This window comes from Phaethon aethereus (genome assembly GCF_964289735.1).
Source record: "Phaethon aethereus genome assembly, chromosome: W".
Classification (NCBI taxonomy): domain Eukaryota; kingdom Metazoa; phylum Chordata; class Aves; order Phaethontiformes; family Phaethontidae; genus Phaethon; species Phaethon aethereus.
The window spans coordinates 1,975,630-1,998,728 of NC_138581.1; the positions used below are offsets into that span (position 1 = coordinate 1,975,630).

The 23,099-nt window shown below is 48.3% G+C and overlaps 1 protein-coding gene across 7 annotated transcripts in view; it reads left to right on the forward strand.

Annotated features, from left to right (window-relative positions):
• The window catches only part of LOC309415078 (transcription factor 4), a gene marked incomplete at its 3' end in the record, with an annotated part of 234,114 nt that overhangs the window by 131,079 nt on the left and 79,936 nt on the right, over positions 1-23,099 (forward strand). For 6 of the 7 annotated variants that reach the window (XM_082012485.1, XM_082012488.1, XM_082012487.1 and 3 more), the window contains exons 6-7: positions 11,686-11,815; positions 12,287-12,336. In XM_082012485.1, the coding sequence (XP_081868611.1) occupies positions 11,686-11,815; positions 12,287-12,336 (180 nt within the window). Of the gene's footprint in view, positions 1-9,476; positions 9,537-11,685; positions 11,816-12,286; positions 12,337-23,099 lie in introns of all 7 variants that reach the window. The other variant, XM_082012483.1, reaches the window with a different exon arrangement.

Here is a 23,099-nt window from a genome sequence, read left to right on the forward strand (position 1 = left end):
AAGGCGTTGCTGTACCTTGTGTTAGTGCCGTGAGCGCAGGCTGGAGTAAAGCACCGTGTAAAGGAGGTGTACGAGGAGACCCAGAGGGAGGCATGTCCCCACGCAGTCGCATCCCGGCTTATTTAAATCAGCACCAACCTGCCTGGGCACTTGCTTCGACTGGGTGGCTGGTGCTGCGGGTTTCCCTGAGCTGTAGGATCGCGGAGCGGCAGCAACGCTTCTCCCTGCAGCGTCGGCAAGATAAAACATCTCCTCCACAGCAGCAGAGATCCTCCTCCCCTTCCCGCGCAGAAAGGAGGGAGCGCACGTGCTACGTGGACGGCGAGCTGGGTGTGCGGAGGGTCTGCTCTTCGCCAGCACCGGAAAGACCACCTCTGTGGGAGCCCAGGAGGCGAGAGTGACCGGCGCCGGTGCCTGCACGGCCTGCCGGACCCCGCCGAGCACTGTGTCTTTTGAATTAAATGAGCGTGCCTCTATTTGCAGACACGTTGCTCCTCCCTGAGTTTAGGCAGGTTACTAGGTACATCTGCTTTAATTTGTATACCAGCGATGCTATGAAAGATGAAAGTTGTACCATAAGGACGGAGCGTTGCTGACTGGTTTTCTTCATGCGTGAGAACACCTGGGGTACTGCATTTGCGGTAGCTCTACCCGTAGCGAGAAATCCCAGGTATGCTCCCGGTGAGTGCCGGAGCGTGCTGCGGTAATCCAGGGTGCGCAGGCACGGGCAGACGCTGGATGCGCGCTGCGTACTAAGGAGACGATCCTGAAGAGAGACCTAGACCAGAAACACGAAGGCGTTGGGCACGGGCGGAGCCGGGCACGGGCGAAGCAGCCACTCGGTGATCTTAATGGACCAGGCGCCTGCAGTGCGGCTGGGCACGCGCCGCGGCCAGCCGGGGAGGCAGCCGGCTCACGGCAGCAACACAGATACGACCGCAGCGTTTTGTGCTTTGGCTTTTCGTTGAACGTGTGCAGTCTTCGCTTTTACTTAAAAGCGTTGTTTTCCCTCCTGCGGTGCAGAGCTAACTGGGAGGCAGTTTGCAGCTCGGCGAGCGGGAGCGGGCTGGGGTGGCACGCTCCGCTCTGACTCACTGAAATACCAGCTTGTTATATTTTTACCTGTGTCAGCATAAAAAGGTGCTTTTTTTCCTTCCCTTCCAATTTCTCATAACAGCTGAATTTGCCAATTCTGTTGTTGTATTAGGGTGGCTCTAATTTTTTGTCCTGTCTTAAGCGCAAGGTGACCTGAACTTTGCGGACTTTACTTGAAATGAATATGCCTTTGCACTTTATTCGGCCTCAGCTATACGCTCTGTTAGGATATATCAGTTTCCATTGAAGATCACATACTTAGCTGTGTGGAAAAATATTGTGAGTAGCAGAGGGAAATTTAAAACAGGGGAGAAAAGAAAGTTCCTATTTTAACTACCACGAGTGTCATTAGTCGGTTTTAGGCGTATTTGCATAACACGGTTCTGTAAAAAATAAATGTGACTTTATAACACTGAAAACATAAGGCTCCTGTAAACGTGAAACACGATTTTGATACTCAAACTGCTCAAGTTTAAATTTTTAATAGTCCTTTCCCAAGAAGATGATGGCAACATACACCGGTGTCGTGTCTTTGCATCACTCCTCTCTGTTCGTTTACTTAGGTCCTAGGAGGGTCATTGCCGATCTTCCAGGAAGAACCTGTTTTTTTCAGTTGTCTCGTTGGAGTGGGGCTACGTCCATCCTTTCTCCAGCTTTTGTGTTCCTCTAGGGAGGGCTCTGCCCTGTCTCAGGGAGTTGGGAGGGCTGCGGAAGGTGGGTGCCTCCCTCCCTGACCCGCTCCGGTGGGCGCCCGCCTTGGCGTTGCCGGGGCGCAGCGTGCCGCCGCCGTGGGCGCGCAAGCGTGGTTTATTTCCCGCCCTTGCGTACCGTTAGCTTCAAGTCCCACATCTTCCCTCCGCTTCCGTTGCAACGAGTGGCCAAGGTTTCAGTTCTCCGCTGCTTACCCGGGGCTGGCGCGCGCTCTCCGTGTAACTCTCCGAGCTTTACCTATCGAGCGTCCTTTCCAAACCTGCGTGACGCGGAGCACGGTAGCCATCGGCCGTCTGCGGTGCCAGATCATTTGAGGATGTGCGAATGGCGCTTAGTCTGAGGATAAGGATTTTTTTTTCTCCACGAAGTCTTGCTTCCCCATCAAAAAGGGGGAGGCCGTTGTTTATCTTTCAGGCTGATGAATAGTAAGAAGTTTAAAAAAACATCCTCTGAGGCACTTGAAGTATTTTGCATGGGTTTTGTTATTTTTTTGGACGGGAAGTTTCTTTGGTCTCTCGGATGTTTTTACGGTAACTTTTCTTTGGTTAAAAATATGACTAACATAATTTCAGAAAAATGCTGTTTCCCATGCATTTGAACTTCTGTAAGCCTTTCCTGTGTTCTCGTATTCAAAGGGAAACAATAATTACATCATTAAAAATGGGAATTCAGCCACGAAACACCTTTTTAAGACTGAGGCATGTCAGGATATTTTACCCTGTCTGAGACAACTTGAGCCAGGATTTCTGTTGTAAGCTGTTTGTAGTCGAATGCTTACACCGGGCAGAGCGATGATAATTGACTTGTTAGGTTAGCAGGTCTTTTTTTAGGGTTTGTAATAATTTGCCAGAGAGGAACATTTTGAAGCAAGTAGTGGTAGGACATCCTTACTGAATCATGTTGAAGTGCTTACTTGAACTGAAAGAAAGCAGAGCCCAACGAAGCAGCTCTTGCCAGCAAGTCTTCGGTATTTTTCTCAGGGAAAAATAGTGCAAAAATGTTGTTCTCTGTGCAGCATTCATTCCTGCATGTCATTAATCCTCACTGTCTCGTATCCGTCTCCCCCGCCATAAGTGACCGCAATGCCGATACCTACCAGATGGTATAGGATTGGAAATGTTGGGAAAAGTGGGCACTTACAGATGTTCTGAACTTCAGTGTTGCAGAGAAATACAGATACTTGTGTACGGGGAGGCACTGTGAAAAACAGGGATACCAGGACACGTGTTTCATAATTCAGTGAGCAGTTCATATATATATATATGTATGTATGTATGTATGTATGTATATACTGACAAATACTGGGTTTATCTGATTATTATTCAACCCTACATAAGTGGTAGTTTTTATGGTGCCCTTTTTTAGCCATACATTAATATTCTGATATTGTGCACTTTTTCATACCTGAAGCATCCTACCGTATGTATTTAGCGTGCATTTTTGAGTGGAGTAAGTGCGGAGGGGTTTTTGATCGATGGGGAGGGTGCAGGAGAACGGCCGAACGCCCCGGGGACAGGGCAAGCCTGTTCTCTAGCAGCACCGTGGTGCTCTGTAAAAAGACTGCAGACAGTGCGTCGCTACGTTCAGCAGCGCCCGGGAAGCCAGCTGCTGTCCGCGGGCCAAGTTCTTCCCTCATGAACGCCCAGGAGGCCCCCGGTGACTTCAGAGGATTTATCCTGGGCTAAACTGAGGGCTGTTTAATTCCGTACCAAATCTTCTGTCCTGGAAAACGGCTCTACCAGTGTGCTTCAGATAACACTCGCGTTAAGCCAGACTGGCTCCGTGGTGTTGTACAAACTGAGTAACTACAGTTGCTCTGAGCTTGCTTCATTTTCTTGATTGCAAAGTCTCTTAAATGTTACCGCACGGTATCACGGTACGCAAAGATGTGGGAGCGCTGTCAAGCTCCAAGGAGCTGGATTTTCACCACGTTCGACTGACTGCAAATCATTCTGGGGTGAATTTTCCCAGTAACGGGCTTTTATGCGGGGCCCCGGGGTTCGCCGGCTCCGCTCCGTGCGGTTGCTTTCCAACGCAGCGCTGTTACAAATCGGGGGCCACAACAACCGCGGGTTATGTCCCCTGGCAGCGGGGGTCCGTAGGTGCGTGGTCCAGACCGCCCCGCTGCCTGGGGCCGGCCCCGGAGCAGGGCGCGGCGGCTGGAGCGCGGCCGCAGCCGGCAGCCCCGGCGCGGGGATGATCCTCTGGGAGCCACGCGGGGCAGCTTCAGTGCTGCAAGTGTCGGAGCTGGTACTGCGTTCTGCCTCGGCATCTGCAGCATCAGGGCGTTGCAAAACCGACTAAAACCCAAACCCAACTCTTCTTGTGGGCACCGTTATCAACACGGGAGAACTTTCTAAGTGTAAAACACTGGGCTTTAACCAAAGCCCCTTCGATCGCTCGGTCTCATCCTGCCCAGCCACCCTCACCAAATGCCAGCCCTTCGGGGCAGTAAGAAACCCAGCAGCTTTGGTGTTCTTTTTTTTTTGAGGTGCTTCCAAGGTGAACGCGATGGCACGTTCCCCTTCCCTTCTCCAGTCACCACAAGGACTTTCCCCTTTCTGTGTTCGTTACTCACCGGGACGTATTTATATGAGTATTACCTGTATTTAAGCATGTGTTTTTAAACACTATAATCATCTGGCTCAATTTCAACATGTAAATGAAAACTATATACTGGAAGATTACTAGCAAGGCAGAGGGGATGTCCTTACCGCTGCCTCCAAGCGAGCACAAAGGAGCCGGATGGTGCTTTGCTGGGAGGGAGCGGGGAGAGGCGGAGGGGCCGGCGGGCTTCTCGGGTTAGGTTAAGAGCTAGTAACTATTTGTTAGGTTATTAGCGTCCGGAGAAGTCAGGCAGTTGCGTGGGACACCCGATTTCCTGCAGGCACGTGTGTGTTTGGGTGCCTGTATGTCCCTCTGCGTACGTTGCACATCAGATATAAGCATACCTAGCACCATGTTTTGCTGGTCTTTGCGGCGGTGAAAACGCTAGTGGTTTCATGTGAACTGTAGGGAAGGAGGTATTTCCAGCTCCAAAACTGTACAGCAGCAAATCATAAATGGAGCAGACTGTATTTTGCAAAACTGCTTAATGGGGGAGAAAGTCCCTCCTTCCCTTGAAAATTTTTGTGCCTCGTACTTGCTTAGTTGAGTCACTTTTTATCCATTTTTCCCATATACTAGGAAATGAAATATTTTCATTATATTAAAGCTCTAGAAAAACAGCAAAGAGTGTGCAACTGATGGTGAAATCATTCACTGTAAATGTGAAAGATGGGGATCGTTAAGGCAAACAAGTAACTAACCTTTAGTGATAATCAAGCAGCAGTATAATAATCTGAGTTGTCATGCCTAATGGTGAATGAAGGGATGGGAAGAGGCAAGCAAACACCAAGAGTAAATGTGGCAAAAATGAGGTAAGAAGTTACAACTGATTTTTTCTCCTGCTCACCTGAAATAGATGAGGAAGATGAGCACAGGAACAAATTTGAAATCTCCCTGGCCAGAGGTGGCTGAACCTCAGCCGTATTTAAGAGCACTCTGTGTCCGTTAAATGCTGCTGAACCCAATAAATGAACTTTGAAAGTTGCTGGTTTTGTGCTGATATTATATTCAGTGCTCAAAAAGCACAACTGGGAAAAATTACTCCAGAATGGTTTAAACTTAAAGAGCAATTTTAAATTATGCAGAGGAAGAGATAGTGAAAAAATTAAAAAAACCCAGAGAACTAATACTGATGACATTAATGCACAAGGGTTGGTTGAACATGAAAAATTATTTGATAATACCTGCAAGCATTTTTTAATGAAAAAGGTCAAAGTCAAAAGAAAACTGCTGAACACTGTGCACAGCTTTCTGAAGGTGCTGCCCTAGAAGGCAGAAGAAATGAAACAAAAGGTTATTTGCCACCAGATAGAGGAAATAAAATAAACATACTACAATTTCTCTCACTTCATACACATAAACGTTCTTGGAAAAAATAAATCTCTGTGAAAAATGAAATCTCTGTGAGAGAAGTTCCTTTGTTCTCTAAAAGTCAAAATTTTTCTGCAAATGCTTTTCAGAATTACGGTTGCTTAAGTAAAAAAGGAAAACAGTACCTTCGCTTGAAAACACACTCAGCAAAACCCAGGGAAATTGTTTCTGTGTGTTTGCCGTCAATGGGTTGCAATTTACACTTGGCATTAGAGAGAAATACTGGACGTAAATGACACACAGAAGATTTTACAGAGAGCTGCCAAATTTCCAAAAGCCAAAGAAAGGAGTATTTGTAGGAATTGGACAGATTATGAACAGATGCCCTGATAGTCACATGATAAGTGGAAATTTAGTTTCATAATTTGATTAAAAACAGAGGATTGAAATCACAGAAGGAAATAACCAAGAAATGATTCAGATGTGTATGTGGCATGACTTAGTTAACTTGACTTAAGTGAAAATTCATAAACTGACGATAGAGCATGATAGAGCAGCTGAAATCTGGATGATGAGGTATAATCCTGTATCCTGTGATTTCACTAAAGGAGAGGAAAACAGGGCAGTTGCAGTTAGAAATCTGTTGTATTAAACAAAAAAAATAAAATTACCTCCTATTCATCTGTTTCAGCATAAATTAGATGCGATTTCGACAAATTCAGGTTGCTTTGTTTGCAAATTTGCGAGAGAAGGGATGTCGGAAAGTCCAGTGGAGCTGGTTTAAGAGCAGTAGGAGAAGAGCAGCTATGCGGCAGGAGGATGTCGGTCGCTGCGGAGGAGCCTGCTCGCTGTGACCCAGCGCTTTGGGTCCAGCATCACGAACTGCTGTGCTGGGTACGTGCACAGCACACGTTAAGTTTTAAGTCTTGAGGAAGGTGACAGTCCGCCTTCCTTTCTGCTCTTTTTTTGGGGGACAAACCCCATAATTACATTGCAGGGAAGCCCCCCGATGGGCGGGTGCCCCGGCGGGGCGGGAGCTGCAGGGCTGCGCGGCCGTGCGGGAGCTCGGTGCCGGCCGCGGCTCCCTGGGGAGGCGCGGGGGCCGCGGGACCACCGCCGCCCTGACCTGCTTCCCCGGCCCGCGGAGGCGCCGGGGCCGGAGCGGAGGGAACGATGCAGAGCCGCGGTGCTCGCAGGGAGAGCCGGCAGGGCCTAAGCACGAATAACGCGAGCGAACAAGCGTTGGTCTTTAAAAGCATAAGAGTTTTAGTTTAAGAAGTGGAGCAACGTTACAAAAAATAGTAGGATTCGGTGGGTTTTTTAGAGGACGTGTATCAGTTTTCATCGAACATGTGAAATTTATTGCAAAAGAGGACTTGCTTTTAAAACCCGTTTTGGACAAGCTAGCCGATACCGTTGTACGAGACACGCATGCGCGCCGGTGCATGAGACACGGGCCTGCCGAGGGCTCCTCCGCCGCCCAGGGCCGCCTCGCCATCCCGAGGGCGGATGGCCCCGCTCCGCCGGGCGCGCGGACCGAGGGCGCGATGCCCTCCGCTGACCGCACCTGCGGGTGCCGAGGACCTCGGCGGGCTCAGCCTTCATCTCCGCTCCTCGCCCTCTCCCACCGGCAGGGAGGAACCTCGGTACCGCGCCGGGTGGGAGAGGGCCGGGAGAGAGCCGGGATCGCGGCCGCGTGCGGTGCGGCGGTTCGCCTCCGGTCGTGCCTGCGCGACGCGTCCTTCTCCGAGGCTTTCGGCGAGGGGGATGTACGTCCCGCAGTCGCTATACATCACGCGCTTGGGAGCGGGGCGCAGGACTGCAGCTGTGCGCGCAGGAACGCGCCAGCGTGAGCGCGACCCACAAATGTTTGGCAATTGTTCAGAAAAGGAGCTTAATCTGTTTTCATCTAAGCCCGTTTTTCTCTTGCCTGCAACATCCCCGTGATGTTGTGTTTGATACTGGATCACAGCGTAGCGTGAAGATGTCAAAAAAAAAAAAAAAAAAAAATATCCAGGCTGTCAGGAAAAAAAAAAAGGCCATTTCTGAGGTATTTTTCCCTGATCAGTGTTTTCAGAGGCTTTTGGATTATAGGCTTCGAGGCCATTTTCCTTTAATCTGAATTAACATTCTATTAGTAAAATGCAGCACTCTGTCAGACTCTAATCTCACCTGTTTCTGTAATGAAAGAAAAATGTAAATGTATTTCCTACCTATTAGGTCTGAAACAAATACATAAGTGAAATTCATGTGATTTTCATTTGAAAAGTGAAACTTCAGGTTTGCAATAGAAACAACAGTTGTTTTTTTCCGGGAGGGGTAATATATCCATGGGGATATTCCTTTCTCATAGTATGTGCATCTTTTCTCCCTACCCAGCTTTAATTCTTTATCTACTTACTAAGCTTTCGGCGGCAGTATTCACTAGTCGGTGACTTATTTTACGAATTGCTAGAAAGAAGACAGGATTGCGTGTAGCAACGAGAAGAGCAAAAACATTGCAATTGATAAAAAATACAGCCGCGTGGCTGAATGTGAAAATGGATTTTGCTGTGTTGTGGGGTTTTTTTCCTTCTTTGATTGTTTTTACCTCAGACTCTTAACATTCAACTGGCAGATTCAATATATTATTAGCTTTGTTTATTATGAAACAAATAAACGGCAAACTGCTGGGGTCTGTGTGTGCAGTATACGCTGTAACGCCAGAATATGCCTGCAGGATTTGTGCAGATGAGCTCGAAGATGATTTGCAACTTGTCTTGCGTCCTGCCTGCCGTCCTGCTTGCACCCACGGGTCACCCACTTCCAGCGTACGGAGCGTACGTGCGCATCAGCCCCTGGCTAGGGGCCGGAGAGGAGCTTGACAAATGTTACGCTTGGCTTTTAAGCTCGTCGTTTCTTAGTGGTAAATATTAACTTTGATGCCTAATAATTCATTGCGTTTCTGAGACCCAATTTGGAGCGAAGGCGAGCTCCGACGGCTGCGTAATCGATGGCATTGTGGTCTGTAAACGTTTTATCTCTCTCTTTGTTGCAGGCCATTAGCGGTGTGACATGTAGGCTGAACAGTAATAAATGCCCATTGTTCCTTTTACAAGCATCTCGGAATAAGTACATATATATTTTTATCTTAGTTTTCCTCCCCGGAGTGCTCGGTGAGGTCCCCTTAATGCACAAACCCACCTCGTTTTCACTTTGTGAGGATGTCTCTGTCCCGTGGCAGACAAAGGAGGGAGCTTTTCTCTGGTTTGGGTCATTTGTTTGTGGGTTTTTTCTTTTAAGAGAGTGAAGAAACGAGTCTGACAGTCGCGCCGAAAATGTTCGACATGTGCGATTCAAAAAAAAAAATGAACGCTTGTTGTAGAAAAAGCTGTTTATAGCGTAGCCCTTGGACTTAATCTCTCGGTGGTGAGATCCGCAGCGCTGGCGGGAGCGCCTTCACGCCCGAGGCTCCGGTGCGGGTTCGGGGAGACCCTCTCCTGCGTGAGGCGGGCTTCGGCCGGGCCCGGGGGTTGCAAACCGTGGGAGCCGTCCGCGTTCTGGGCGCAGAGCCTCAGGTGGGCGCTGCCGAACGCCATCCCGACCCCAGCAGCTGCCTCTTCGGTCAGGAGGAGCCGAGGAGTCACCGGACGGTGCAACTAGTGGCCAAGAGAAGCGTTCAGTCGCTAACAAACAGAAGGCCTGCAGCCTCGAGATGGCGCGTGCGTTTCCTTCTAATGCAATAACACGAGTTGGGGATTATTTTTCTGTAGAAACCTCTGCATCTTTTTATAGAGAAAAATGTTTGTATGAAAAAACAAAACCAGCGTAGGGTATGTGTGTGTTTTATGCTCCTAAAGTGAATCTTGTTTAATCTAAAATAGTTTGCAAACGCTGTCTTCTATCCGTTTCTTTTTTTTTTTGTCAGATGAAATCTAGTAGGCTGGGTATAGGAATTTATACAGCTGATGGCTCTAAGTCTTTCAGACTACCCGACATATGGATAAACCGTGCACAGATTTAGCAGGTCTGTCTTTATGTTAAAACGTATACGTGATAAAAATATATGACTGAAGAGAATTTCTGTGGTTAGCACTGTTTCATTCTGAAATGCTCCAAGACGTTCAATAAAAGTACGTTTATTTTCAGAGGATATTCACGACGAACCGATAACCCTTTTTTCCCGGGAGTTTTTGCATGTATTTCTCTGCCATTATGCAAGAGACTCCCAACCATTTTTGCCGGTGCAGGTGTTGTTTATTAAAAGGAGCATAGTCACTGCAGGTGTATATTAGACATTGGCTGAACGTAAAGATATTAGCAAAAAGTGCCTTCTGACTGGCGCTTTTATATCTTTGCGTCTCCGAGAGGTCTGTGAAGGCAGATGCTAGGCTGCACACCAAGAAAGGGTTCAGCCCCGATCAGTCAGAGCCCATTTGTCCACCCCTCGTCAGCGACTCTCGTCTAGCCTCTCTGGGAAAAAGAGGAATATAGTTTTCTAAAACCAAAAGTTATCTTTAAATGTTTTTAGAAGTATAGTCAAGGAGCGAGGATGTTTTAATTTCTGATTTTCCAGCTCATGGGTCATATTTGACCAACTGCTTTCAGCAGAAGACATGCCACTTTGTTGAGCTATTTAGGAATCAAAAAGACTGTCTTAATTTAAAACAAGGAGCCTTTGTTTTAGTTGGTGACTGCCTTGTGAAATTTTTCAGTTCTCAGCGGGTTAACCAGGGAACAGGGGCAGAGTCATAATTGGCCTATTTAGAGTATTTTGCATGTGAATAGTGTGTTAGTGAAGCATTACTAAGTCTGTTGTGAGTGACATGGTGATTAGAATTTAGATTAGGGAAAACACATTCTGTACTTTATCAAGTACAGTAATTAGTTCAGTCAGTAAAAGTTGATTACAAGTAACGATAAAGTTAGATTTTTGGTACTTAATTTTAAAATTTCTTTATTAAATGGTAAATTTGTTCTTAATATAAATGGTAGTATCTACACCTGTTTTATTGCGTATCAGAATAATTAAAAGAACAATGTGTTCAATGCAGAGTATAATCAGGGGATTTATATATTATGGGTAAGTTTCGACGTAGTTTATAGCAAATAGAACATTACTCAGGAAATTGTTCCTCTGTCATAGTCTCTTAAAGATTTATAATTTTTCTCATAGCATGGGTCAGATAATGTTTTCTGCTGTTCCGTGGAAACCATGGGTCCTTTCGTAGCTGAGAAAATGTTGCGTTTACTAGGATGCATCTTGTTAGTTAATGGTACAGGCGTAAAATGGATATATTGAAAGTCCTTTGCTGCTGCTACTGCTGCTGCTATACAATAGCGTTAATTGTTTTTGCTTTTCGGAGGTGCTTTTTTTTTTCTGATAGCATTGCAAAAAGTATTAATAATGTATAATTTTATTTTCATGTTTTAATCGCATATTATGTACAGCCTGCTGTGCAGATTTTTATGTCGCAAAACCTGACATATTTAATTCACAGATACGAATTTCTCCTTGCACGGGGATAGACAGTGAAGCTGTTTCATGCACACTGGACCAACCACTCTATCAACAGCAGGATTTTTTTAAATTTTTTTTTAAAGTTTTATCGTTGTTAAATCTGTGCACTTAACTACCTTGTTTGCAGTGAAGAAACCGAAATACCTTCAAATATATTAACAGAGTTCCGAAAGTTTTTAAAACACTGATCGCGTTTGACTAACTTAGGCAATGTCTCCTTTAAATGTAAATAATCATATTTGAAATTAATTACTTTGTGTTTTCCTAGTAAAGGAAAAGATGCTCAACTGGAAATTTTTGTAATGTCTCCTTTAAAGATTTGGCAGGTTCTTGTTTCCGTGTTTCAGTTGCTTATGAAGGCTTCTTTACTGTGTTATTTTTAGGAATGAGAAATAGCTAATGATGAGGAAAGTCGGATTTAACATGCACGCGCACACACGTATATATTTTTAATCTTTTAGCAAAGTCTCCTTGGAGGTGACATGGATATTGGCAACCCAGGAGCGCTCTCCCCCACTAAGCCTGGCTCCCAGTACTATCAGTATTCTAGCAATAACCCCCGGCGGAGGCCTCTCCACAGCACCTCTATGGGTGAGTGACTTTGTGTTCAACCTTTTTGTTTTTTTCCTCCCCATTTCAACAAATAATCGGAGTTTGGTCCTGTTTAGCAATACTTTGAAATAAAGACAGTAAGTGTGCAGAGCGTACGGCTACGCCGCCGGGACTCTCGGAGGGGTTTGTTTAACGCTAGCCGATCGCTCCTCTCTGTCCTCTTTGTCGAGCGTGCGAGGAGCCTTAAAACACCGCGTTTTCAAAGCAAACCCGCGTAAGGCGAAAACAAAGGCCCTGACACTCGACATCAAAATATGAACAATTTTCCAGCATTTAACTGTTGGGTTTAAGAGCAGTGGCATCCGCTCGGCGTTACCGGAGCTGCTGCAAGCCTGGCGTGAGCTGGCGGGCAGGGCGATTAACAGCTGGGTCTGTAGAAAATCTCTGTGAAAAAAAAAAACAACCCCCAAAAAGCCTGTCTTATGAAGACACCGTTTTGTCTTTTTTCAGAAGTACAAACAAAGAAAGTTCGAAAAGTTCCTCCAGGTTTGCCATCTTCAGTAAGTACCGCTCGTCTGCTCGCTTGCTTGTGATCGCGGTGGCTTTGTTCGGTTGCAGGCAGATAGAAGCGAGCCCGCTGCCGGCTCGCAGAGCGCCTGGCGCGAGAGGCTGGGGACAAGGTAAGGAGAGGTAAAAAACCTCATCGCTCGTCCCGACTCGGAAGCGATTAATTGCACGGTGGGGATGAGCGGGTGCTGCTCAGGCGGGTTTTCGGCGGCGGACGCCGAAGGGCCGCCACGGGCGGTGCGTACCTGCGCGGGGCGAGCGCCCGTTCCGCGTGCCGGTTAGCTGCTTCGTCGGGCTGATGATGGTTTACGGATTTGCACGTTCCGAGAGATGGGCGGAGAGGATTTATGCGACATTCCCGTGGGCCTCAGCCCGGGATGCGGGGCGGGCATTGTCAGGTGAGGTCTCCAAGCTGCGATACCTGCGGCACCTGCGGCAGAAGCCGCTGGGGGCGAGCCCGGCTGGGAGCCGCGGGGACGCGCTGCGGCCAGAGGCATTGTGGGTTGCCCAAGCAGCGACGGCGGAGCTGGTGATCACCCAGGGTGTTCCCCGATGTTTTAAAGGGTGTCCCTGGCACCTCGTTGTCGGGAGGGTTACGGATGCCCTCCAGCCACGCTGGGCACATTTCTCAGTGTTTATCGTGAAATCTTCGCATCCTGCAGTCAGAAGTTGGCGTTTCTCTTTGGTTCGGTGGAGTCTTTTGTTTCGTGAGCCCAATACTTATGCTGTTAGTTTTCTTTTTTTCATCATGGTGTAAAAGCTCTGTGGTTTTTCACCTGAAGAAGCTGTACCAAGGTGCATCGCATCTTTTGAGAGCACTTACTTTTAAACCCATTAAAATACATATAAAATAGTGGTTTATAAAAGAAACGGTACGACATTTCAGTAAATACAGCATGAAGAGTGGTACGGCTAAGAAGTGCATTTTATTTGAGTATTTTTATTCTAATTTTTTTCTCTGCCGTTACTTTAAAAATGCATAATACATAATTTCATTTCAATACCTACAAACAGAAAACAAACCACTCGAGGGGAGAGCGTCCCTTTCATACCCGATAACTCTGTTTGTTTTATCTGTAAATCTGGTTATTAGGAGGAGCTGAGTGGCAGTCAGTCTTGCGGAATAGATAACAAATTGGCACGTTAATCTCAGATGGGTTTTATGTTTTTATCATAAATCCAAGTAAATTCACAGTTTGCAAGCTAGCCTACTTTTAAAGATTTAGTTATTGTAGTGACTGTGCTAAATGGTAGTTTCATTACTGGTCACTTTATAAAGAATAAAATTTAATCTGAAAGAGGAAAACACATATGAATATCCTAATTTAATCGCACGGATTATTGTGATCTTGATAATGTTAAACAAATACAAACATAAATCTTTTTTGTAAGTTGTTGAAATATGGAAAATCTCAAATGCAAGTTTCCAGTAAAGTAATAATACTATTATTTTTTTTAATTAAAAATAAGTTCCCACGTGTGTATTTTACATTTATTTCACTATGTGTTTTTTGGGTTTGGTTTTTATTGGACTCCTTTACAGCAATAGCTAATATCCTCCCCAGAGGTTTTTATGACTGCTATGATGCTTGAAGTTCGAGGTGGATTTTAATTTAGATGAAACTTTAGGTTTTAATAGTTTTTCTGACAACTTCACATGAGAAATCCCTCCCAGCGCCTTACAGTTACGTAGTAGGGGCGACGCCGAGCGGAGCCGAGCGTGCCATGGAGCAGCAGAGCACCGCTGTGCCGCAGAGCCACCGGCGCGCCGCGAGGCGCCGCGTGAAGGACGCAGCGCCCGGCGCTGCACGCGCCTGGCACCAGCCGACAGCGCGTTCGGCAGCTCTTTGTGAGAGCTCGGGAATTGTGCTGGGTTTTTGTTTAGCCATTTGCAGGGTCAAAAAAAAAAAAAACAAACCAACACCCCAAACGTGCATTTTTTATGATTTAAAATATTGCTCTGTAGACAGGTGACCGTCTCAGGACATTTACGGGGATATTTTTGCGTACGTGTCATAAAAGATACTTTCAGTAAAATGGTACCGGCTATCTGCCCTCGCTGCGAGGGGAAGAGCGGCAACCTTTCTGTTGGGAATGTCAACGCGCAGGGATTTATAACCGCTGCAAAAGTTTTCTGTGGACTGCTTCTTACTTCGAAAGAACGAAAGGCGATTTATGTTTGTTGCAGATGAATCTCAAATGTGTGCTTCCTTTAATTTTTTGTGAATACGGTTGTTGCACAGGATGGAAGCACTCCTACAGCTCAATACGCTCAACTATTTTAACAGTATTTTTGTTTTTAAGTGAAATTATCTCAAAGTAGAATATGCACTTTAAACCCTTCGAATTATTTTAATGAGCTGAACAACTGATTAGAAAATAAAATGTAAAAAGATATTCCTGAATATTTTAATCACCCATAGCTGTGTCTTCTAAGAATAAGTAAATGCAAATACAAGTCCAGTAATGTGAATACAAGAATACTGTGGTTCTGAAGGAAATACAGCCTTTTTAAGTGAATGTACAGAGGGGTATTTGGGTCTCGTTGTCTTCATATGTCATGAATTTTACATTTCATTTGAAATACTGCTGCTTTAGAAAGAGCACCTAGGTGTCTCAAACAGAACCGGTATCTTATAAAAGGTCAGATTATACTTAGGTTATAGATTGTGTTGCACTGAACTGCCAGGATTTATGATGCTGAATGAAGTATATGCATTTATAAATTGACTAACTAGATTATCGTATACTTAGTTGATAGGGTGGAAATATTGCTGTATTTCTCTTAAAATATGTATATTAACTTGTTCTCCATGTGATTTATGCAGTGGATATGGAGATTAATGCAGTAGCGTTTCTGAAAGCAGTTATTGTTGATTAATTCATAAGTAGTCTTATAAAAATTTCAATGATAAATGGTAATAAATATGTTGTATCAGCTCCCCTTTATTATCAGAAAGGGCTACGAGTTTGGAAAACAAAGTAAATTAAACTATGGGAACAATCAGAGTTTAAAAAATACTGAAGATTTGAACTAAATTAGGAGCTGGGAAGGTGAGCCTCTCTCAGGGGACTTCACAGGCAGGCTGTGATGGTCCTGCCTGTGCTGGACCCCCGCGGCCGGTCTCAGCCACAGCTCATCACAGCAGTTACAAACTGGAGACAAGCCTGGAGCTGAGCTGGAACCGAAGCGTTGAACTCCAAAAGCTCGGTCTGAACGAAGACGTGAGCTGGGGGCGGCCGCGTCCCCCGCCAAAGCAGCCCGTTCCCTGCGTGCCCCAGTGCCTGCCCGGCCGCCGCGGGGACTCGGGGTGCCCTTCCCAGGTGCCTGTTGAGATTGGCTTTGCCCAGCGTGCTCACGGCGTCCTGCGCGGAGCTTCTCCCACCTCTGAGGTTTCAGGCGCTTACACTGACCTCAGGTGTCGTAACCTGGACGTGTCTGCCCGCCCCAGCGTGGTTTGCCTTTGCAGGCAGCGGGGCGGGAGGCGGGGGGCTGAGCACCCCCAACTCTGCCAGCTCCTTGGGCACGCATGGCCTGACCGTGCCCTGGGCTCCTGCCCGTGGCATGGCACAAGCCAACGTCCTTCCTTGGACTCACGGGCTCTACATAGTCCCTTTGGGGCAAGGGCCTTTGAGAGCTCTGCTCCCGCTCGAGCCGTGCGATGAGGGTGGGGTATTTGGGATTGAGCCAACTGAAGATGAGCGATGGGCTTGACTATATTGGGAAAAATCAGATGTTTCTGTTAAACCTTGTCTTCCTTGTTAAGTACCCGCGTGCCTTTACCGAGCTATGCCATGGCAATGTTTTGTACCCAGGCTGGCGCGGTCGGCGGGCGCGGCAGGAGTGGTTCTCCTGCCCACAGGCGGGGTCTGACCTGGGCGTTTATGTAGGACCAGACTCGAGGGCACGTGAACTTTGTTTGGACCCGCGGGCTGGCGCTGCCTTTACGGAGTGACACCAACAGGTACTTTACGAGCGGCGTTGCAATGTTCTTGGCAAGTGTCGATGCTGCCGTCACCTAGCATCGTGCAGTCCGCCTGGCTCCTCTGTACGGTCACCTCCTCACCCTTAACCTCATCCTAAGGCTTTGCTGTACTTTTAATCTTTAACCTGAAGCCCTCATCCATTTTGGCTGCTGATAGTTTAATCACAGCTGACCTTTTACATTGAGTGTTTGCCAAGTGATGCAACATTTTCTGCCTCTCTTATCTTGACCAGGAAGAGTCGGGAATGAGCAAGCTGCGCTGGTACGCGGGGTTGGAAGCGTCTCTGAAGGAATGGGGCAAGGAACGGGAAGTCTTTTGGGGGAAAGTAAGCAAAGAGGCAAGAGCTTAGGTTGCAGAGGTCATGTTTGAGTGGTGTTTTTACAAGAACTTGTATCGTCCTGACTTCAGTAAGCCCGCCACAGTGGCAGCGCAGCAGGGAATCGGTGTCTGCCCAGGTGTTGGTTTCCAGCAGGTAGCACCTGTAATACAAAGCAGTATATTGAAGACAAAAAGAAAGCTCAGAAATGAAGCCTTCACAGAGAGCTTATGGTGCCGGTTGTCTGTGGGCATGGTAGGAGTGCTGCGTTGGCTTCCGTGGAGCAGGGTCGCGTGCTTCAGCAGGAGGGGTTGCTCAGGCCACGGCGGGAGCAGCTTGGAGGAGCAGCCGTGGCGGCGTTGCCTTTGAGCCCCCGGCGTGGCCAAGGCAGGCTTTTCGCCTCTGAGAATGAAGATGGGTGCGTGAGCCCAGCAACGGCTGTCTGCGGGCTTCCTGCGTCTCAAGTTGCTCTTCTTGGTGGCCAGGCTTTCCAGTAGCATGCCTGGGTATAATAAACTGCTCAGCTCCTGCATTTCCTCCATCGCCAGTGCTTTTTCTTTTGATATTATTATCATCTAGTAAATGTGCTATCAAGTACAGTCGTTACGGCACAAGATACTCATTTTCCATTTTCCTTCTCCGTGGACACTCTCCTCCTTTACAACTCCACCAAGGCCTCCTGCTCCCTTCGCTCCACGGGAAGAGGGGATGGCTGCAGTTGTTTGATCCCCGGTTATGGCAGAGTGGGGGCTGTAACCCAGATGGAAATCCCACGTCCTGCCCTGCCCCTGGAGAGGGGTGCTCAGGCTCAACCCGTGCCCATAAATGCAGCTTTCAGCCTGTCTCGGATCCCCGACCGTGTGCCTGTCATGCAGCCCCTTCCCAGGGAGGACCGAAAACGCTGTGCTCCGTGGGCTGGTGCAGCTCGGCGCGAGTCAGAGGTGGGGGTGTGAGCTGTGGGGTTGTCCCCATGTCCTAGTGCTGGGGGGTGTCGGCAGCACCCACGGTTTAGCAGCCTGGTGGAAACAGCCTCTCCACTTGGGCTCAGGAGCATGTAAAGGAGCTCAGCGATGGAACCGCGTGGTCTGGAGTGAAGTCACAGTCCTAAACCACAGGTTTTACTGCCATAACTCCATCACCACCACCGTGCAGTGCAGCCAATGCAGAGCTGGTTTTAGGATGCTTTAAGGATGGAGAGTTCGCGTTAGAGTAAGAGGTACCTGTCTCATGAAATGGGAGGATGGTGGCGGAGTTCCTCCAGCTTGCACCCTGCCAGTAGTGAACGCTGAGCCATGACGCAGTTCTTGTTTCACAGCTGTGCATCCCGCTGAACTGCACCGCGTTCTCCGAACCCTGCGTGCCGGCCGTCGTGGGGGCAGCAGCAGGGGTGATGTTTGGTGGGTCTGGGCTTCCCCAGAGAGTGGCTTGCCTGGTGCTCCCCTGCTGGGACCCCATGGAAGTGTTTCAGATCATGCTTCTTTCCTCACGTCTCCTTGAGGAGAGGTGGAGCGTCCCTGGGTGTCCCCCATCCCTGGGATGGGCTGCAGCAGAATGGGAAGAGCAGAAGAGCCATGGCTGTGAAAGAAGCCATGTCCTGGCCCTGGTGTAGCCATTCAGCAGAGACTGTGGCTTCAGCCAGCCATCACGGTCACGTCTTCCTGGTTTCCAAGGTTAATTTAATAGAACCAAACAGCTCAAAACTAAATAAAAGGCTTAAAACTGAAGGAAAGAGGAGGAGGTGATGGCTCCTCAGGTTGAACCATCTCCTTGGAAGCTGCATCTGTAGGAGCCCTTAGGGAAGGTGGGCAGCCTCCTGCTTGGGAAGGGGGCTTGGGGCTCAGCTCCCTCCTCTGCCAGGGGCTTCCTCTCTGCCTGTGGCGCACACTTTGTTCATCAAATAGGTGTGACTGGGCTCGGAGTGAAGGAACTGGGTCAGGCGGTAGGAGCTGGACTGCACCAAGGAGCACGATTGCAACCACAGCCTGGACAGTTGCCACACGTTGTTTTGAATGTAGATACTGAACGAGTGCTTGTGGGGAAAATTTTACATCCAGCATAAAGAGTGGGGGAAGTCAAATGTCAGCTCAGTTGTGTTAAAAGAGGAGACAGGAACTGAAAAACTAATTGATTTTGTTGACGAATCTCCCGAGCCTCAGTTTTAAGGGCCAGAGCTTCTTTCTTTCATCTTAATTTAAGGTGTCCCCTCTTAGACCGGAGACATCTACTGCACTTGCCGTTGTCTGTATTTGCAGGAGCACCAGCTCTGACCTTGCTAGCCAGACAGATAAGGAAGTGTATGACTCAGTTGTACATCCTAAGGAAACACCTGCTTGGTTCCAAAAATCGAGAAAAGAGAAATACTACTGGGATGCCACCTGGAGTTTTTCCACAACTTTATTCTGATTTCCATGGGAGAAACCTTGATAGTTTTGCTGGGAGACGGGGAAGCACTGCTCGTGCTTTTTGTGCAGACCTTGCAGACTTCCCACCTCAAGTGAAAAAACACAACCGTATGAATTTCCTTTCAAACATCCAACTTAAATGGGAGTTTTCCAAAACAAATACAATGTCCCCGTCTTTCCCTGTGCCACCTGCCGTATCAGAAAATTGGCCAGTCCTGGGATGCCAACGTGGTCGCTGCTGCCAGCATCTTGGGGACGTTTCTCCACGCTGGACCTGTTGGGTGCTTTGGAGCTTCCCGGGGTTCAGCGGTGGGTTGTGGGTTGTTGCCCACCGGAGATGTACCGGAGCACTCGGGCTGCCAAACGGCACTGGGGCAGCCATGCGGCCTCTGCCTGGGGTGGGGGGATCCCAGTCTGGGGGTCTCTGAGGACCAGCGACATGGGGTGAAGCCTCCTTGGGACAGGACTGACCTTCCTGGAGATAGGCATCCAAGCACAGCAGGGTAAAATGGGGGTGGAAGCTTGGAGGCAGCTCGCTGGGACCCGGCTAACGACGTGTGTCAAGTGAGAGGGCGCGAGGTAGGAGCTGGATTAAGGAGGGGATAGCAGGAATTAATATTATAATTTTACTGCGGTGTTTTAGTATAATTCAGTGACTTCTGAGGTCTGAGAGCCCACAGAGGTGAGACTAGCCCCGCGTAACGCACTGCAGCACGCCAGCAGCAGGGTACGCGGCTTTCCTCGGCCTTGCAGCAGCCTGTACGTTATCCCGAAGTAATTTGTCCAGTTGAGGCGGTGGCCGCGAGCCCTTCCTCGGGCGCTGCCCAGGGCTCCCGCCGGCGACGGGGCTGTCGCGCTCGCCGCCTCACCGGGCTGACAAGGTCCCCTTCGTCCGGTGGCCCCGGGGGAGGCGGCCTGGCCGGCGTCCCTCCTCACCCTTCCGGCCAGCCCTGTAAGTCGTGCTGCGCTAGGAGCCGGGGCCTTTCCGTATTAAAATTAGAGCCTTATTAAATTCCACACAGCTTTTTTTTTTTTTCAGTTACAACAAAGAGCTCTGCTTTTTGCCTTAAAGTAAATAAATAAATGGGGAAGTGCAGCTTTAGCACACAGCAAATGAAGTCAAACCGAGGAAATGGTAAAATCTACTGTACGCCGGTGAGGTGTTCGGTTAAAAGAGCGTCTGTTGCAAACTGCACCTGAAATCGCTCGCCGAACCTGAAGGACTGAGAAGTTATTTTGCAGACAGAATGCTGTGTGGTTGGTGTTGTTTTAAAATAGATTAAAAGGTAGAGAAAACGCAGATTAAAATAGCTTGGTGTTTCGTTTTTACTGAATTGCGCAGGATATCTCCAGCATGAAAAAGCAATCGGAAAGGGATGGTCCGATATGTGTATTTTTCTCAGGCCTCGGCCATGCGTTATATTTAAAGGTAAAACCTTTACTGCAAAATTCACACACTTCTAAATGTTAACTGTTTTGCACTCAAAAAAAAAAAAAAAAAAAATTCCAGTGCTGAATGGTTCTGGGCCATTCTTAGCAGCTGGTAACAGAGGTGTGGGATTAGTGGGGGTTTTTTGTTTAGCTTGAGCAGAGACTCCCTCTTCAGAGCGCTGCAGGTAGTGCAGAAGGCACTTCCTCCTCATGGGCTGGAGGTTTTGGCCAACAAATCCAGGTGATTTCTAAGTGCCTGCAAAACGGGCAAAATGAGGCGCAGCAGATCCTCAGCAGTATTCTTAAGGCAGTTCTTCTGCGATTGCTTTTTAGGCAGAGCAGCGTTTATCCCTCCGCCGCAGCTGGGCTGGTGCTGGTGCCCGAGGAGCAGACCCTGCTCGCGGGGACTTGGGGTTTGTTCTCGGGGGTGAAACGTGCCCTCCCTGCCCGAGCCCGCTGTCGTGTTTCCCTCTAAACTTGACGCACATTTTCCATTTAAACTTTTCATCGATCTAGCTGCGTGTACCGAGCGTCGGTACTGGCAGGTTCCCGGTAGAACAAAAGACAAGCCAGTGGCTTGCGGTTCTGCCGGCGGTGACCCTGCGGCCGGAGGAGCTGCTGCAGCCCCGGCCGCCGCGCCGGGGAGCCGGTCCCGCCGGCACCCCGCTGAGCCCCGCATCTCGGCTGCCCCTTCGCTCTCTGCTGCAAGGGTCGGTCAGAAAATGCGTTTTGTTTGGTAAATAAATGTAAAAATACATGGCGATGTCACGTCCAACCTTCAGTCATTTTCTTTCCATAGCTACGTAATTTGTAATTCTTTTTTCATTTGGGAATTAAGCTGAGTTTCACCAGTGTAAAACTCAGCACTTAATTTTTCTGTTTGAACTTGAGGATAATTGTTAGGAAGAGGCATTTAAAGATTAAAAAAATACTCTCTATGCAGTAATTTGATTTTGTAGCTTTTCTTAAAATATTATCTGTAGATTGTATTCATTACAAGCAGTGCAGCGCCTTCAGATCTCCGATTAGCACAATTCAGCATTTAAGATATAAGCATTTAAATCCTATCTTGTATCAGGCCTTTCCAATGTGGTTTTAGGAAAGGATGGCTTCTGGGGCTGGGGATTTATTTCTTTGATATCATTTGCTTTAAGTTTTTCTTCCATTTCAGAATGGATTGGACATGGGGTCGGGGTGGGGAGAGTGCTGCAGAGCGCCGGACGTTAATGAAGAAGTTATCTATGGAAGTTTAAGATACCCTGTCAAGATCGATGTGCTTGCACTCTGACTGGAGCACATTTGTTAACAGAGTCTCTGTGTTTTATCAAAGGAACATTAATTTTTGCTCTGAAGTATTTTTTGCCTTTAGACTGAAGCGGTAAAAGAGCAAAAAAACCAGCATAGCGAAAATATAGAAAAAAAAAATTGCATAAAGAGCTCCAATAACTATTAACATTGTTAAATGCATAGCAAAGCTCCCCTGACAGTTTCTTGGCACAAAACCTAGGAGGCCTACAATGGCTGGTTGTTTTTTTATTGTTACTTTATTTTCAGTGGCATACAGCGCCTTTCGACCGGCCCAGCAAGCGGTCAAAGTCAGCGCCCGAGCGGAGGGGACACCGCAGCGGCCCCGGCGTGGTTTGAGACCCATAAACGCATGTTGCATTTTGCTTCCCGAAGCTTTGGCCCCACGGGCACCTCCGGCAGAGCGAGACGGGCTGTCCTGCTCTGCTTCCTCTCCCCTCCGAGCTTCTGCTGCGGTCACCCACCCTCCTGCTGGAAATCCCCAGCAGGACCTCGAGTACCCTTTACTCAAGCCCTCAGAGGGCTCCCGTCAGCCCTGCTGATGCTCCCCGACGCTTACCTACTCACGTTGGTCGGCGCGGCGTGCTTAATGCCCACGGGTGTAATGCATGCAGGTGTAACCTCTGTCTCTGCAGAGGCGCGCGCGGGTGCCCTGGCCCGTCCCCTGGGGTCCGCAGCTGGCCACGGGCACGGGAGCCCTCCCGGACCTAGAGCCCACCCGCGATGTTGAAGGGCGTGGATGGCACGGGCATTCTACCGATGCCATCCTCGCTACGCCGTGAAGGCTTAAAGGCTCTCGCATTTGCTGCTTTTCTAGCAGACAATGACGACTTGATATTTTTAGGTGCCTCAAAGACCTGTTCCGTTGGTAGCCTTCGTGTGCTGCAGCGTTGCCCAGCATTTTCTCTACCTTTTAATCCGTTTTAAAACAACGCCAGCCACACAGCGTTTTGTCTGCAAAATGACTTCTTGCCCAGCACTGCAGCGAGACCCCCAAGCAGGGAAGCGCGTGTCCCCGCTCTGGAGCGAGGGGGGCTTTGGTGACTTGGGTATTTTAAGCTAGGTTTGCATATTACAGACGGTTTGACTGCGTTTCCAGATGAGAACATCTTTCTCCTGCCAAATGCAAGCCACGAAGTGACAAGGCAAAGTTAAATCGCTTGGTCCGAGTCCAGTTTGGCGCAGCCAACCCTTCCCGGCATGGCGGGCGCTGCGCCGGGACCAGGACCGGGACCGGGCGGGAGCAGGTCCGGAGCCGGCAGCCCTCCCTTGTTGTCATTGCCACCTGGTGGAGTATCAAAGGATATTGGTTTCC